At 38.3% G+C, this 17,920-nt stretch overlaps 1 protein-coding gene across 1 annotated transcript in view; it reads left to right on the top strand.

Moving 5' to 3' along the window:
- Positions 1 to 17,308, top strand: part of LOC135470203 (prickle-like protein 1-B) — a 42,086-nt gene extending 24,778 nt beyond the window's left edge. The window contains exons 3-6 of the mRNA XM_064749014.1: positions 3,515 to 3,695; positions 10,728 to 10,979; positions 11,908 to 12,111; positions 14,255 to 17,308. Coding sequence (XP_064605084.1) covers positions 3,515 to 3,695; positions 10,728 to 10,979; positions 11,908 to 12,111; positions 14,255 to 15,712 — 2,095 coding nt within the window. The 3' untranslated portion in view covers positions 15,713 to 17,308. The remainder of the gene's footprint in view (positions 1 to 3,514; positions 3,696 to 10,727; positions 10,980 to 11,907; positions 12,112 to 14,254) is intronic.
- Positions 17,309 to 17,920: the final 612 nt, after the last annotated feature.

Raw genomic sequence — 17,920 nt, 5'->3', positions numbered from 1 at the left:
GTATCTATTTTTACATGAGTCTTCATACAGATAAAAAGCTTTTGTTGCTCGATCGTATAAATCTTTATGGAGAACATTCATTATTTATGTTTTTTAATTAGACTGGCAGTATGGCATGGGAGAATTTTTGTTGAAATTATGCACAAAAAAGCTGCATGTATATAATTTTTGTATGTTGAATACGAAAGTGTGGTTGCAGACCCTCGTTAAAAGTCATTCCTTGATAGATCTTTAATAGAAATAGTCTATAGAAGAACAGAAATAGTTATCTTGGTGAGGGGGGTGGGGCAGAGTAGTTAAACTGTTGTTACCATTTGTGATAAGAGACAAAATATATTGTTACATTAGCCACTTAGAGGAGAGACAAAGTGGGATCTAGCATTAATGTGATACATAAGAATAATTGGCAAAGTTTGAACCAGTCATTTATCCTTTGGTGATTTGTGGAGAAGAGAAATGTTGTGATTTAGTCTTCAGTATTGGACACTTAGAGGAAAACAGACAAAGTATGATCTATTAGTAACCACTGATAAGAAGTTAACTATTCGGCAGAGGAGAGACAAAGTGTGATCTAGTGTTAACTGTTTAGCAGAGGAGAGACAAAGTGTGATCTATTGTTAACTATTTAGCAGATTACAAACAGAGTTTGATCTAGAGTTAATCTCTCAGACACTTATGGAGGATGTAGACAAAGATGTTGAACCCTTTGACAAAGTGTAAGGGAGTTTTCAATTTTTGACTCTTGCAGCAGCAGATATTGAATCTTCAAGATGCAATCATTGCAATGGTCAGAATGTATATTTAAAACTCCTGATTTATGTGGTCTTTCAGAAAAACATTTTGATTGTCACCTTAAGGGCTAAAGTCTTATGAGGCATTGAACAATATAACTCCAAACTAGTCAATTAAGATATTACCCAGTTTATGATGTTACAAGGTCACAGTTGTGTGAAATCTAATATAAAAAAAGTGTCATCTGAGAAAAGCGAATCCCAAAAGAGACAAAAAGTAATTTTGTGATCATCAGGATAACTCCCACCGATAGAAAGAAGCTCAGGCAGTGACATTGATTGGCAAGGAAGCACCTCGGTTGGATTGTGAAGAGGCAAGAAGTGATGGTGAAACACGCTGAGAGGAAACAAGACAAAAAACATCTTGTCTCCAGGGGAGAGCCTTCTTTGCTGAAAACAAGGGGGACATGTGACATGTACGAAACATCTCATTTCCCATCACACCCAGGGACTTCAGCAATTTCCACATTGCAGCAAACCTTCCTGTGGATGCTGATGACTTAGTTTGTCCTAGCATTGAGAGGTTTTATTGTTAGATCATATAGGTGCTTGCCAATGTGGTAACGTGGTAATGTTTGGCATATTTGTGTAACAGAAAAAGGATAAACGGGGTGAGTCAGTTGTAGGAAATACCAGAAAAGAGTCTGCATTTTTGAAAAAAGGAATATTACTGTATGCAAAAATATGTTTTGCTTTTCAGTGCTGGTAGAGTTACCTTTGACCAGTCAAAAAGCTATAATGTCTCCATTGTAATTAAGAGCACATAATATGACAGTCACTGAGAGCCCTGGTTAAACGTTATCAATGGCACACCACTAGCACACCTCAAGCAGACCAGTGGCTCACTACTTGTTTGTTGGTAGAGAATTTAAGTGTGGCTTAAATTGTGTGCACTTTTAAAAAAACCAAGATGAGTTATAGGGACCCTCATCACACAATAGTTTTGTGATGGTTATCTCTGCTTTCAGTATGTACACTGCAAGTTGCGCAATGTAACGCTAATTTAGATATGATCTAATATAACACGGTTTGTGTCATTCCACTATCTGAAATCAGATCCTGTTGTGTAACTGATACGCGTTGGCCATCCCCAAGCTAGCCACTTTCAGCCACCAAAGCCATTTGTTCAGTGAGTGCAATTGGCCGGCAATGCTGGGCCAATTTTTTGTTTACATTCATATGCAAGTACATGTATCTGAATCGAGAAATGCTTCTAGACAGATATCCAAGGCAAATGAGCTCAGCCTTCTCTTCTGGTAAATTGTAGCCCAAAAAAGGCAGAAAAAGAAGAAGGAAAAAAAAAATAGTGATGGTGGTGTGTTGTAGTTTGATTTTCTCTGCCACTGGCTCCAACGACTTGAGAAACAAAATCTTATTAAATATCCTGCGAGGTTTTTTTTTTTGGCTTCCTTAAATTGCAAATGAGTGATCACAGTAGCTAAGTGATGGTTGGGCCATAGCCAGCGTATAGAGGGACCAAGACGCCCTCCTGCCTGCAAGTCTGCTTCTTTTCCAGCAGAAAATTACATATCTGCCCAGCTGACTTGTAGATAGTGGGTAGATAATAGCCAGTGTGAGAGTCTGGGTGAAGTAGACGGAGGAAGTAGTTCAGAGGAACATGTAGTTGTTACGGAGACATCATCTCCGCAGCTTGATCAAGCCTGATTAACATGGTAGAACAGCACGGAATCTAATATGCAGCTGTTTTGTCCAGTTCGCCATCCCTGGAGACCATTGTGTGAGTAGAGCACCACGTCAGTTAATCGACTGTATAGAATTTGTACCATAGGGGGAAAAACGCCATCCCCATCAATGTATGGATTACATGATATTCCATATTTATTGAACAACCAGAAATTTGTTCCCCTGCGGACACGGTGCAATATGATTCGAGCCTCGCCATTTACACTCTGTTGTTATGTCTACACACACTTGTGGCTGAGTAATGACAGGCAACTAGGGTCAGGAACTGCAAAGGGCAAAGTGTAGTCCTAACTTCTGTATGCTCATTTGCTTTAGAAGCAGGTATAAATAGTGCAGCTCAGACATACCTCGGCTAAATCAGTCACTCTTGAGGACATAATCTGGCAGCAACATGGATATTATGTAAGTCTCGTTTGCCTGTTTAACTTTTTTCCTTTGAGTTTGTGCTAAGTTTTGATGTATTTAAGTTAGCAATTTGTGTTTGTATGGGGCTGAGATCATGATTTATGGAGGTCAGCAGGTTTTTGTGTAAATTTACGATCCGGTGAGTGAGAGTGTACTATTAACATTGGTCATTGTTTTCTAAATACACTGTAGGTTGTACAATTTAATTCAATATTGATGCATATTAGAGTAATGAATGAGTTGTGTAATTATATTTACTCCAATGCAAAAGTTAAAGCGAATTACATGTACAGTTGACACAAAACTGTTATTAAAATGTTGATTTTAATAACATTAAAAGCTGATAGACACTTGTCTACAGAGTTCTACTGTGGGGAATTACTGAATGGTGGATTTGTCCATTATATCAGATAATGATGTATTTAGTTTGAACTTAAATGTTCTCTTAGATGTTATGTGGTGTTGTAAGTTATCCTCGATATTTGTAATTCCAACAGCATTTTTGTAAGTATTTCTGCTCATTTTATTTTTACTTCATTTTAGGGTTCTTTCTTTCTTTTGTTTAATCATATGTGATGGGTGATGACTCAAAGTGCTATTCTTTATTTTAACAGAAAGATTTGTCAGAACTGCAAATGCCCGCCTGAAGCACATGATATGGGATCAAGTAAAGAGCCTGAGAGGAGCATCAACAGGTTTATCCATGATGTCAAGCGCAACTCCACGTCTGACGACGACAGTGGATGCGCCTTGGAGGAATATACCTGGGTACCCCCAGGCCTCAAGCCTGAGCAGGTAAGACTCATTGTACCATTCTATACCGTGTTTAATTTTTTATGCTTGCAAATGGCCTAAAATTTAGCTCAAAAAGTGCAGGAGCAAATAAATACCATAAAATATTACTTGTGGTGCTGTAGCTTACGTGTTCTTTTTTTCCCAGTAAAAAATCACCCTACCTTCCAAATAAACCTTAAAACACCTTTCTAAGATGAACAGAACTCTCAGAATCAGGCGAGACTTATTCATGGGTGAAGTTGTAGATTATAGGCCATATTTCAGTTATGGCTGGTTATGATAGTACTAGGTTTGTTTGAAGTAGACTACAGGGCTTTTTTCTTCTAGGTTTGTTTGAAGTAGACTACAGGGCATTTTTCTTATGTTCACAGTTGAAGTCTTGCAGTTGCAAGGTACATGTAATTACATGTAGAATTGACTCCTTTATGCTCTGAACTTAGTAATTGGGATGCGTACAAGTGTTTGTGCTCATGTAATACATCATCATTTTGTAAGGTGTTGATGTTAGTTTAGTTGATTGATTCAGTCTTATACAGACCTTTCTGGCACAGTTACAAGGAGATGACAACTACAAGTTAAACATACCAACTGTTAAGCAACATTTATGAATGAACTTTTGTGTGAAATGAAACGTAAATTCAATACTGCATATGTTTGATCAGTTTGAACCAATCCTTATATATAATAAAATATGGCAAGCTGAATATGAGTATGTCTCATTAAATAATCTGGAAATAATATGTACTTCAGGTTATGTACATAGTTAACTGAATTCAGGAGACACATTTAGGAATTCATATTCGCCACCTACATGTAACCATAAAGCAATCAAGTCATATTAATGCTGTTTATATTCATGTGTGACTGAAAAAGATTTGCCAATATGGATGATTCTTTCTATCACAAAACAGCAAATTTTAGCGTAAGAATTCCACAATTATTCAACAAAACATTGCACATTTTGCTGTGATCGATGTTGATTGGGATTGACTTGGCTGATATGCTGCTAGAGGCGTGCTATTATGATTGCAATAACCAAGGAAAGAAGAGCTGATTGTGGAAAAAATGTTAGGAAATTATTTAGCCCTTGGTGAAGTAAGGTATGGGATTGAAGAGAAGTTGTGTTATGTCTTAAACCAATCAAAAATAAGGCTTGAATCTATTTTAAGTATCTGCTGATGAGAGCCACATCCAGTATGTTTTCTTAGAACCCTGTGATAAGATCTGTCATAAGGCCAGCAGTTACATGTGCTTGGCAGTGGGCCAAAGTTTCTGTGATTTGCTTCTTGGGGAAAAATGCATTTCATTTTTTCAGCCGGAAGCTAGAACATTAGAACATGTATTAATTATGACATTCTGCTGGCCTAACTTTTAGGCCCATATTAGCAGGAGATGGAGTGATGGACATTTCAGATGTTTTGCTCCCATCAATACCGTAATTAGTGGAAAAAGTTGAACTCCCAATGTGATCTGTTTACCAAGTCAACACAGGCTTCCTTCACTCCCAGTGATGTGATTTGGCAAATTTCCTGTAACTAGAACTGACGTTATCCAAATAACGAGTTTATCTTGATTATGTACTTTTGGAACCTAGTGAAAATATTGTTTAAGAGAGATTAGCCTGATCCTCTCCACGTCTACTCCCTGGAGGCTTTGATTGAATACAGACCTACATACAGACCTACGTGAAGTAATGAGTTTTACCTTGGCAGGTACCTTCAGTTAACGCTACCTGTGGAGCTGTTTGCTGTGCAAACATTGGTGGCACATGAAAATGAAATGTTCCATTCACACAAAAAATTGCCAATGGATATTTATGGAATCAAGTTTATTTCTTTTAGACTGTTTCTTGAAATGTTTTTATGTCTTGCAATTTATGCACCTTGAAAGTGATGGAAGTTTATAATAAGTTTCACCTTGTTTCATTTTAATGTCTGTGCCATCAGAATGACTAAGGGCCAGTCTAACTTTTCATAGGTGGTGATGACTTATTGCTTAAATTCAATTTATGATTGTACAAGTCATTGTTTGATTTCAGCATCAAACAGATGCTGAATACAGGTATACAAATTCCAGGTGTAACACTTGCAATAAATGCAAGTATTCAAATGCAGTTTTCAAATATTATGATGGCAATCCAGAATAATTTATTTATGTATGTTATAAATAAATTTAAACAGTAAGGCTCATTTCTCGTATGAGATACTTCAAAAATATAAATTATCCAAAAAGTATAAAAAAAGTTGGTTTCATATGTCTTCTGATCATACATGTATACCAAATTAGAATTTGTGGATCAAAAAGAAACAAAACTACTGCATGTGTCATACCTTTGTTAGAAGTTAGGTGTAATGGTTGTTGCCTCAGAGTACTGCTCAGATCTCTGCCTTAAAATTTCTCTAGACTAGAGGTTTAAGTGGACCACCAGTACTTGCCTCCTGGGGTTGAGGAAAGTTTGGATGATTTGTGTGAGTTGACCCCCAGTGGTTAACTGGCTGTGATGTCACCCTTAGGGTTAATAAGCTGTGGCTAGCAGGAGACTAGAGAGGAGCTTCCCCCCACTTTAGTCAGAACCCCTTCCATTTTTCCCCACTGGCACTCTGCCTCATTCCAGCTCACACTTCTTTTGTAAACTCATAAATTCCCAGTGCTCAATAGAGAGACAGCTTTATGAGCAGCCCCTTAATGTAGCTGAGGGCAAGGCCCTCCCTTGCAATCTCTGTTATCTGCCTAACTGCAAATATCCCATCTCCTCCAATCTCCGCATTAACATCATGTATTGAGTCATTTTCAGTCTAGGAATGTCTAGAATATGAAAAAAAAAATAGCAGCACAATAAATGGAGTTTGGTTCATGATTGCTTCATGTTCATGTAGGCTACATGTAGTTAGCAGCCACATGGCCCTGATGAAGGAAGGGAGGGGATGGGGGGGGGGGGAGGAGAGCTGCCCAGGATGTTTAGTCTAGTTGGTAGTGTTGGGAAGTCCCTAGGCCTCAGTGGCTTTTCACACCACAAATGTCACAATTCAGCAATCCTCTGGGAATGATACAGTAGGCACATATGGGATGGAACAGGATGCAACTGTAACAGGTAAACAGAAGTGACACCCCTGTGTGGATCATTTCATAGTAACTTCATGAACCTAATAAAATGCACCAATTATTAAACACTGCAAAACATTTGTCACACTAAAGACTGTAAATGTCCTGAATCAATTCGTCAACTGCAGGAAGACTTGTTCTTCAGATCAGCCTGTTAGGTTAAATCAGTCACACATTAGCCTGGCTAATGCAGCCTAAGTGTGTGAACAGTACAGATAGGGATGTAAGCCTGATCACTATGGGCTGTTGAAAAGTAATTGGTCATGTGTGTGCTTGTTTGTTTGTTCATCTCTAGGGTAAATGTATGTATCTCTTTGTTGCTCATGACAATTTAAATTCAGTTGGTGTGAATTTGTAAAATTTTGTACATATAATTAGCACTTTACACACGGAGAATGGACAAGTTTGACCATTCTTTCTTATGGACAACATCTGTGGTTGTTTTATTATTAGTTTGTTTTAAAACCTGATATGCCCTGTTCACCACAATCAAGACATAAAAAGACCATGAATCTCTAGTCAAAATGATATGGTCGTAGCTCAGCTAATACTAAGCCAATGTCATTGTTGAATTACAATGCAAACACTGTATGCCTGTAATCATCTGTAAAAGCACAAACAATGATCCCTTTTTTGTCTTTAATACATTAATTACATTGTAAATATTAAGGTTTTGCACAGCGACATTTGATGTGTAAGCGTAGCATCATAATAGGGGTCATATATTGATTCCAGAACAAATAGGCGCATCAGTCGATGTCTTGATAAACCAATAAGGCTTTGGGATAACATCACATCCCTTAGAAGTACATGACATATGGTGATGTCATTAGTTAGAGGAATTCTCAAGGGCTTTTCATGTCCTCATATATTCATGGCGTATATGCCAATATCAGTTATATGATACAAGGGTACTTTCTGTCCTTGTAAGAAATTATCATAAGGTGAAGTCAAAATGGTAGCTCTTGTCCTCTTATGGATATCTATATATTTAGGACAAATGTGGATATCATTTAAGGCAAATTCTCAAAGGTTCTTTATGCCTTTGTGCATTGTTAAGGTGAATCATCAAAGGTTCTTTAAATCTTCTCAAGTTCATGACCCACATGGTGATATTATGAAATTGCTTTAGCTTTGGTCCTCATATTAAGAACATGGTATATTGTAATATCAGTAGTAAAGTGAATTCAGAAGAGTACCTCATCACAGAAAGGCCTCATTATAGGCACCCAGACAAACAGTTCTAATATGTTTGGTATCACTAAGGTTTCCAATCCAAGACATTTCTTACAAAGCGTCTTGTCTTGAGTTTTGATATTAAATCTGCAAACCAAACACCCTCTAAGCCAAGAAAAAGGAAGTTGGAGCCCTGGCTGGTGCTGTCTAACATTATCGGACATAGGCCAGTTGTTAGCTCAGGACCATTCAATCCCAGCATTAACACCATTACAGCTAGGTAAACTTAGAATAACTATGGAGATTGAAATCCGCTAAAGCATGTTTATTTAATAAGACAGCCTGATACTTGTAGGAAAATCAATGTGAAAGTGGTGGAAAGGCTTGTGGTTGGCAGACTTGTTGAGGGCTTGACTTGGGAAGAGTTGGCCCGTGTGTCAGCTGCTACTATTTGTATGATTACTCACCCGAGGCTCTCCCACACCAATTTGTTGACAGTTCCTCTATTCACCAGATAAAAGCATTAAAATGTCTCTGGAAAAAGTCACATTCCAGATCAATGCATGCCAGAACCGTTTACGTAAACATTTTGGTGTAATCGGTTTCTCGGTGAATTTAATGATTTACTGATGGAATGATATTTTTTGTCAATTAGCAAATCCTTCTGAAGTAACACTGTTAACACTCTGTGGTTACTGGCTGCAGTGAGTGCCCCAATAATGTACTGCTGTTTGCTTCTTTGGCAGTAGGATTTTCACCTTCTGCATATCCAGTGTCAGGCAGTCAGTATCACTCTATAGATTGTTATTGTCATAATTAAACACATTCAGACGGAGTAAACATTAAGTAACTCTTTGAGTGTTATGATAGTAATTGCAGCACAAACATAAACAATGATGATATTAAAATAATAAATGTAAGATGTGGTATTAAAAAGATCCTTCTGATTGACTGCCATAACTTGTTTGAAATGTGTTGTCCTACAATTTTGAATTTATTCCGACATATAACTGTAAATAGTTATTTAAAAAAGAAACTGTCAGCGTGTATACAAATGATATATTTTGAGTTTGTATAATTTACTTAATAACAGGTGATAAAAGATTGGTATTGCTACATGTGCTTGTATCAAATTGTACTTAAACTTATAAATGGAACATAGATGGCATGTAGAAATGCGGTGTTTACAGATAGGTGACCCAGACATTCCTAATTCATTGAACTACATTTAATGTAAATGACACTGGTAAAGGTTTGGCAGGATTATATTTACCAGTTCACACAAATGCATTTGTCAGATGAACAAAAATACCTGTAGACATTAAGATGGACAGGTGTCAAGTGCTATGGCAGATCAACTCAAACAGGGCTGACACGGGAAAACACTGACTGTAAGATGTTTATAAATAAAGCTTGTAGAAAGTTTGACACTTGCTAAAGGGTTTCAGAATGAAGTAAATGTACCCCAAAACCTATAAGATTGTACATGTATACAACAATCTGTGTGATAGTTTTTTTTTCTTTAAAACCACTCAGGTTTTAGCTGATTTTTTTGGTGTAGATATATGTTTCTGAGGCTGATGTAAAGTGCACACTATTGCACACTCTAGACAAGATGTTGTTTTCATGCCAATTTTAAATCATGCATGAATGTGGAGCAATGTTACCAGCACTTCAGATGTTTCAGTGATGACGCACACTGCAGTGATGTGTTGTAGTATATTGTAACACATTTTAGCACTGTGCAAGGGATCTTCATGCATGCTTCTTCAGGACAGGTACAGTAGATGCAACTATATTCACATTATTGTGTGTACCACTTAACCTTTAGATCTGAAACCACCGCCAAAGCCCCACCCCACCCCCACCCAGACCCTGATAAGCAGAGGTTTTTAACCCAAAGTTGAGCAAATTGAGAAGGGGGAGCTCTGACTGATATCTGTTGGTTGTGCTGACTATGGCCCGTTATCAGACGCATGGTTTCTCAGATAAAGTGTTGGATGAACAAGTTCCCTCTCACCTTGATCTTGATGAAGAGAGGCATCTAAAGCATACGTGTCAACATGCTAGGCAATTTTCACCTACATGTAGACAGCTGTTTCTGATGTCTATACTTAAACAGCCATGGAGGAATGGAAACTGGTACTAAATAAGCCAAACGTTATGAAAGTTCCTTTTAGAGAAAATAGACTGGAATTATTTCAATGTCTATAGAATTTCTTATCAGTGGAGCTCCATGAACGTCTTCTTCAGAAAGCTAACTGGTTTCTCTCTAGAAAACGTTTACATCAAATTGTTGCTTTTTATAAAACAGGAACAGAATTGTGATGTCATCCCAAGTTTGCAAACAGTTTTGATTTTCAAGTAAACAGCCTACTGCATTTTCCTGTGATGATAAAGCCATTTCTCATGAAGCTGTTTTATCATATTTGCATAAATTTTGCGCATGCATCTCTCACAAATTAATGCTTATAGGTAAACATATAATTTGCTGTAATTTACACACCTGAACTCCTGCTTGGATATTTAAAGTATAACAGGAAATAAGACCATTAATACAGTTGGTTTTTCGTTTTCTGAAAGATAAACTTTCCCATTGAATTTTTGGCTATGTATTATCTTTATACACAAAGTTAATAGTGCAACTGTGAAAAACAAAGACTTCATTATGAGTCAGTATTTCAGTTTTTATTTTGCCGGGATGAAGAGTCTGAATTAAGTTATCGGTTCACTAATGACCCGTTTATGTTTCAGGTTCATCAGTACATGAGCGTTTTACCTGATGACAAGGTGCCCTATCTGAACAGCATTGGAGAGAAGTATCGCATTAAGCAACTCCTGCATCAGTTACCTCCACACGATAACGAAGGGCGCTACTGTAACAGTTTAAATGAGGATGAACGGCATGAGTTGAGGATATTCAGCAGCCAGCGTAAACGGGATGCCTTAGGGAGAGGCACAGTCAAACCTATACCCCTTACCCTAGAAGACGTGATATGTGATAAGGTAAAGTGATTTGAGACCTTAATCTGTAACCAAACAGCTCATTAGAGAAATATTTTAGAGAGCAAGTGATTAAGAAACCAACAGATGTTCATGTTTTATTTATGACAAGTTCAGAAAGACAGATATATGTAATAAATAGTTCTTCATTTGATAAACTCATGAAAAGGACAATTTATAAATTTTTGTAAGTTAATGGAAATTTTTCCTCCAATGGACTTGTCTAACATATTCCCCAATTCCTCAAGGTCTTCATTTATGAAGGAGCAACATTCAGTGCAATTTATACACCTTTTCCTTTGTTTTTGAAGACAGATCTACACTGGTTGGGTTGACTGATTTCAGGGTTTGAAAAAAAGTATAATTTTATAAGTGTACACAGACTAATACCTTTAGAATATGCTTATATAAACACATAGGAAACATGCGAAAATTTTGAATAATTACAGTAGTAGTTGTTACTTATAGCTGTGCTGCATGTTTACCATGTATTCCCAAAATACATGTGTCTTTAGACTTTCATGGTAATCAGACAAATTCTGTAAACATGTGGGTGTCTTATTAAAACATTAATCAAAGTCATTTGTTTGATTGGCCTCACAATTTACCAGTAAAATATGGTTGTTCTTTGATTCATAGCGTGCCATGCCATAAACTTAATTGACTAGCATTTATTGAAGCTGTTGAAGTCAGTGCTTCCACTAAGTGTAATCTTTGACAACTTTTCAAGACGATGTCAAACTTTTTTCTTTCCAAATGACATCATCAGACATAATGGATCCATCAGATCTGTCCATTGCGAGGAAAGAAAGTGAGAATGGTCATGAATGGTGAGGAAGTGAATGACCCTCGAGGCTATAAACTGGGAAATATGGTTGGTGCCATTTTGGCGACTCTGACATAAAACTGGTGGTTGTTCTTGTGTTGGCAGTGTGGGGACTGTGTGTCAGGAGGGGATATCGCGGTGTTCGCCTCCCGAGCAGGGGCAGGTCACTGCTGGCACCCGAGCTGCTTCGTCTGCATGACCTGTGAGGAACTCTTGGTGGATCTCATCTACTTCTACAAGGATGGCCAGTTGTACTGTGGCAGGCACCACGCAGAAATGATCAAACCCCGCTGTGCTGCCTGTGATGAGGTAATCACATTTCGTCTGCCCCACAAAACAATGTTTCCTGCTGAACCCAGAAGACGCTCAGTCCCTGCAGACATGACTGACCTTAACTTATCTTTCTGCCACACTGGGCAGAGAAACTTTAAGTGTACATCTGTCATCTACTACAACCCGTATATGTCTTGATGCACTGACAGTTTTTCCAATCCACGGCTGCTATAAATACCACTTAGAGACCCAAGATAAATGACAAAATAATTTTTCAGTATTTGTTAAGGGAATACTCCTTTCACTGATCTCATATAAACATAGCCAAATCCATACTATCTGGTTTCCAGCAATGGTTTCTGCTTTTAAGTGGTTGTCAAGAAGTATTCCTTCATGAAGATACCAGGTTACAGAAGGGAAATTGTTACACAAACTTCAGTCTAACTGTACATTTCACAAGCTTAACATTCCGTAAACATCATTCAGTGATAAACTATTAGGGGAGCAGCCCTCCATTGTATGGTTTACAACTGTTATCCTACTTTATGGCAATGCTTCATGAAATAATTTAACTTCAGACTGACTTGATGTCACACCATCAACATTGGATGTTTGAAATATTTACATAATTGTGATACTGAAGAATTTTAAAATACATCCTTGTCTTGGTATAATTATAAAAGGCATCCCATTTTTTGTATGTTATGTCAATAACTTTTATGGGCTATCACTGGTTCATTTTGCTAGAGGGTTATTATATCCCCTCAGTGAAGTTGGGGGGGGGGGGGGGGGGATATATACAGGAATTCCCTTGCCTGTCCATGTGTGTGTCTGTCTGTCTATAGACACAATTTTGTCCATGCATCTCCTCCCAAGCTACTGTGGCCATTTCAATGACACTGACGATACATCTTGCCTGTCATTTGAGTGTTGTTTAAGTGTATTGACAATCAAGTAGATATTTTCCATGTATCTCCCCCCCCCCCCCCCTCCAAACTAACTAATCCTCCGAAAAACTGTTTGTCCATGTATTCCAGTACCTAAAGCATTACATCTTCCCTATAATCTAAACTTGCGTATGCTTATGTACAGTGGTAAATATGGTAATTACATGTATTTTCATAATTACTGTTGTTCTGGTACTTAGTGCAATAATGGATTTTCATGTATACTGTAGTCTCTTGTGATCGCTACTTTTCTCCGTTCAAACTAGAGGTATTGGTAGCGCCATCAGTGCACACCATGAATGGCCCATCAAACAATCTATATGAAGACAAACCCAGGAACATGATGTCCTGTCATTTCTGTTAAGGTTTTCTTAATCTTCTTTTATTTTTGGAAATACTGCTTATGGAAGGGCAGTATTTAGGACATTTGGAGTCTAGTTTTCCTGCACCTGACCAGTGAGCTACGTGCAGAATGCAGGATCAAGAGTGTTCTCTGGTTCATCTGCAGCTTTAAGTGAAGCAGGCTTGTCAGGTGTTTTTTGTGCTGGGGCCCACAGGTTTCCTTCACGCATAAACCAGAACACTGTCATATACACCAAATGACCTAAAATTTCACAAAACAAGTACATCTGTTGAAGTAAACAAATGTCTTGGTGCTGAAACTTACATTTCTTCTTCATAGGTAGATATCGGTCTACCTTCAAAATGAACATCTAAATACTTTTGGAAAAAGAAAAATTACCAACTCAGTCAAAAAATATTAGGTAATATTAACAGTAAAAGGATAACTGCATTATATCGGTCATATATAATTAGGCTAAATAAATCAGTGCATTTTGTAAAGCAGAATCACCAACATTGGATTTGTTGTGTCTAAAAACTAGTGGCTAATAGCTGCTGAAGTGCAACATTTCTGAATTCTTATTTATGGGCTGGTGCTTCAGCTGCAGAAACTGATTTTATAATAGTTTGTTTTGTATTTATTAAACGAAGTCAGAGATTACGAGTGCTCAGAAAAGCAGATAACTCAAATGTTGGTTTGTACATTGTTCTGCTGTAAGAATCAATGTATTAATTTTAAATTTCCTAGAGCAAAACATTTTCATTGTAGCTGTGTTTTAATTTTTTTACTTAAGTCTAAATGTGGGCCTAGTGCTTCTGTGTTTCTGTGTGATTTTGCAGTAGTTTCAAAATTAGAGCGAAGCAGTTAACTGTTGGTGTTTCTTTTTCAGATCATTTTTGCAGATGAATGTACTGAGGCAGAGGGCAGGAGTTGGCACATGAAGCACTTTTGCTGTTTTGAGTGTGACCGCCAGCTTGGGGGACAGAGGTATATCATGAAGGAGGGGCGGCCATATTGCTGCCAGTGCTTTGAAGTGATGTTCTCAGAATTCTGTGATACTTGCGGTGATCATGTTGGGGTGGACCAGGGCCAGATGACACACGACGGTCAACACTGGCATGCCACAGATCAGTGTTTTAAGTGTCACACCTGCCAGAAGTCACTACTTGGTCAGCCTTTCTTGCCCAAACACGGTGTGATCTACTGCTCTGCAGCTTGCAGCAGGGCAGGGTCCATGCAGACACAGACCCCGAGACGACCAGAAGATTACATACAGGACATTAATGCTACGTATATTCAGCTGAGCACTACAACACCTGGCAGTGTAACAAGCCAGCCTCAGGTGTACGCTCAGATAACGGCAGACTTAAGGCAACAGTTTCGTCTGAGCCAGAATATTTCATCTTCGTCAGACCGCAGCATGCAGAGCAAATCAAACGACGTCAGCCCAGAAGACTTTGTTCGGCCACCTTTGGGCTTTGTTCATCAAGGCAACGAACTGAATATGAACTGCATGCCTCAGAGAAGCGATCATGACTTAGAAGGTATGGTGGAGAACATGTGCATAAGTGACGGTCGTAAAAAGCACAGGCTCTCGCAGTTTTCAATGCCAGACTTAACTAAGGACACACCTGGCACACCTGGGTCAGACAGAAGGAGCACAGTGAGTTCAAACAAAAGCCGCAGTAAGTCCGGCTCAGAACGCAACCTTAGTGTCACATTTGACTTGCCACAGGATACCCCTTCACCAAGTCGGCATTATGAGGTACCCCACATGCCAAGGACTCAACTAAGAACTAATGGCTCTTTCAATGTGAACAATAGACCAACATATGTTGATCCAAAAACTACCATGACATACTCGGCTTCACCAAAGCGGCAGCCTCTGTCTCCGCCACGGGAGCTGTGTGATAATGCTGAGAAGATGAACCCGATATCTTACCCTCAACAGCCACAGCCCAACACCTCTCAGGGCATGACATACCCGCGGAGTCGCAGCTTTGACGAGCGCTCCTGGGGAAGCAGGCAGTTCCAAGACGGACCTCACGGAGCCCACAGCCAGGGTGCTGGTAAGGGTAACCAATGTTACCAAAGGGCTTGCTCAGAACTGGCCATTGAGGACGGGTTTGCCCGTCACGAACGAGCGGGTTTTGATGAGGACTGGTGCAGTACCTGTTCCAGTTCTAGCGATTCTGATGACTTTTTCTACCCGCCAGCACGTGTTGGACCAAGAATCTCTTATGTGGATGACATGGGAGGGACAGGTAAAGGCCGTGGCCGCAGATCTCACCTGTCCTCCAGCGGCAAGCGGCATCGGGATAAAAGCAAAAACTGTGTACTGTCATAATGTTAATTTATTAGGCCCACCTGTGTAGAATGTGTTACCTGAAGTCAAGTGCATTGGATTGACACGTTAGTTCAGAATGTGCAGTGCACGTAACTGATTAAAGTGTTTAATATTGTAATATATAAAAGCTTATCATGTGATTGCTCTGAAAACTCTTTGGATCATCAACAAAACTAATCATAAATGTGTATGTAAGTCAGTTTTCCAGTGCCAAAAAATGCATCCATGTCCTAATTTGGAAGTCTGAAAAGCTCTACATCTCCTCATTATAAACTTCTTCATAGCACGACTGTTGAAGACACTAACTCCTGGTTGTAGATTATGTTATAACATTCTTCACTTAATTGCATGCACCATGTGCTCAATGAACCTCTCTTAATGAGTCGTATTGATAAAGCTGTTTGGGCAAATTTAATGTATGAACCTGTTCACAGTATGCTAAATATACTGGTAGTGACTTTAATAGATGAAGATGCAAATGTTGCAGATAAAACTGTCAAAAGATGAACCTGTCATAGCAACTTTAATAGTGTATCTGTCATAGTGAGTTTACATTTAATTGGAAAAGATAAACCTGTCTTATTGAACCTGAAAGATGAACTTGTGTGTGTCTTTAATAAATTAATCTGTCATATTTAATCTAAAAGACGAATCTGTAACAGTGAATCTACATGTAACAGATAAACCTGTTGTTGAATCTGAAAGATGAACCTGTCATATTTATTCTAAAAGACGAATCCGTCACAGTGAAGCTACATGTAACAGATAAACCTGTCGTTGAATCTGAAAGATGAACCTGTCATATTTAATCTAAAAGATGAATCCATCACAGTGAAGCTACATGTAACAGATAAACCTGTCGATGAACCGTTCACACTGAGTTAAATTGATGCATCTGTGCTACACTGGGTGACCTTGACATTGTGATTTAAATAGATTTATCCGTCACTGAGGATCTGATATATGAACCTGTCACAGCATCTAACACATTGTATTATTGGCATGAACCTGTTTGAGGGAGACACTTTGAATTTTACAAAATGGTTCTAATCCAAGAATCCATAAGTGATCCATTTAGTGTGCAGTTCAGTTTAATCTGCACTAATCCACTTTAATTAACTCTTCTTTTTTTCTTCAAAAATTTTAAATAGGTAAAACAACACTTTATTCTGTCAAGCAGTACATCTGATAAGTTGTTCCATAGTGCCTTTCCATCAAGGGTTCTTCAGAGTATGCCAGAAATGTACTTAGGATTTAAATTAAGATGTTCTGACAGATGTACACCATAAGAAGTTATTACATAACTCTTTACTGTGGATCTAAAGACTAGACCTTATTAAAGTCTGGAAAAGATAACTGTTACATTTCTGTGCATTAGTTCAGGCGTTAAAAGCATTCAGTATTCTTCCTCCATGGATTGGGATTAACATGGTCATTATTTTGTGCTTAAGTGTGTCATACATGCCCAAGTGATGTGTTGATCCTATACTTGTATTTACTAAATAACATATGGGGGTGATTGTGTACATTCAGCACAGGTGAAAGGCCTTTGTTAGTGTAATTTCTTCAGTTAATTTTTGTTGATACTGTTTTGGATGCCAATAAATTGATTTTGCTTATTAATGTTATTCCAAAGACTTGAGTAATATTTCGCCAAGGGTTCAGGTCTTCAAACAGTTGTTAAGGACAAAGTGAGTGTCAGGAGAAAAGCCACCGAAACCCAGTGGCATTTCTCAAATGTTATTTTTTTAAATCTTTTTTTTTTTTTTTTGAATGAGATAAATTATGTCAAAGTTGGAATTCATGGGCCATACTGACAGTGACCAGGTACTCGGATGTCTTTGGAGAAACTTTTTTCATTATATTCACTGACAAGCGAAATTTCTGAGAACATTATTCAAGCAGTCTTTAACTGGTGGGTGGTAAGAGTTATTTCAACTTTGAATGATGTCTTTACAGTGGCAAATACAGGATTTTCACAGGTAGATTTCAGTCGTCCATCTGATGAGCCTTACTTCATTTGTTAGCTTTCTCTAACTTTAAAGAAACACTCTTGACTGTCTTCAGAGTTCTGCTTCTTTCTTTTTTTTTATCGGGCCTGTGTGACCGAGTTGTTAGCCTGTTGCAGGACAATGACTCTCGTCAATATGGTCGCTGTGAGCTCAAGTCCAGCTCATGCTGGCATCCTCCCCGATCGTAGGTGGGCAG

The sequence above is a fragment of the Liolophura sinensis genome, chromosome 7 (genome assembly GCF_032854445.1).
Source record: "Liolophura sinensis isolate JHLJ2023 chromosome 7, CUHK_Ljap_v2, whole genome shotgun sequence".
NCBI lineage: Eukaryota > Metazoa > Mollusca > Polyplacophora > Chitonida > Chitonidae > Liolophura > Liolophura sinensis.
Note: the sequence above shows the minus strand (reverse complement) of the source record. Positions and strands in the feature narration are given on the sequence as shown.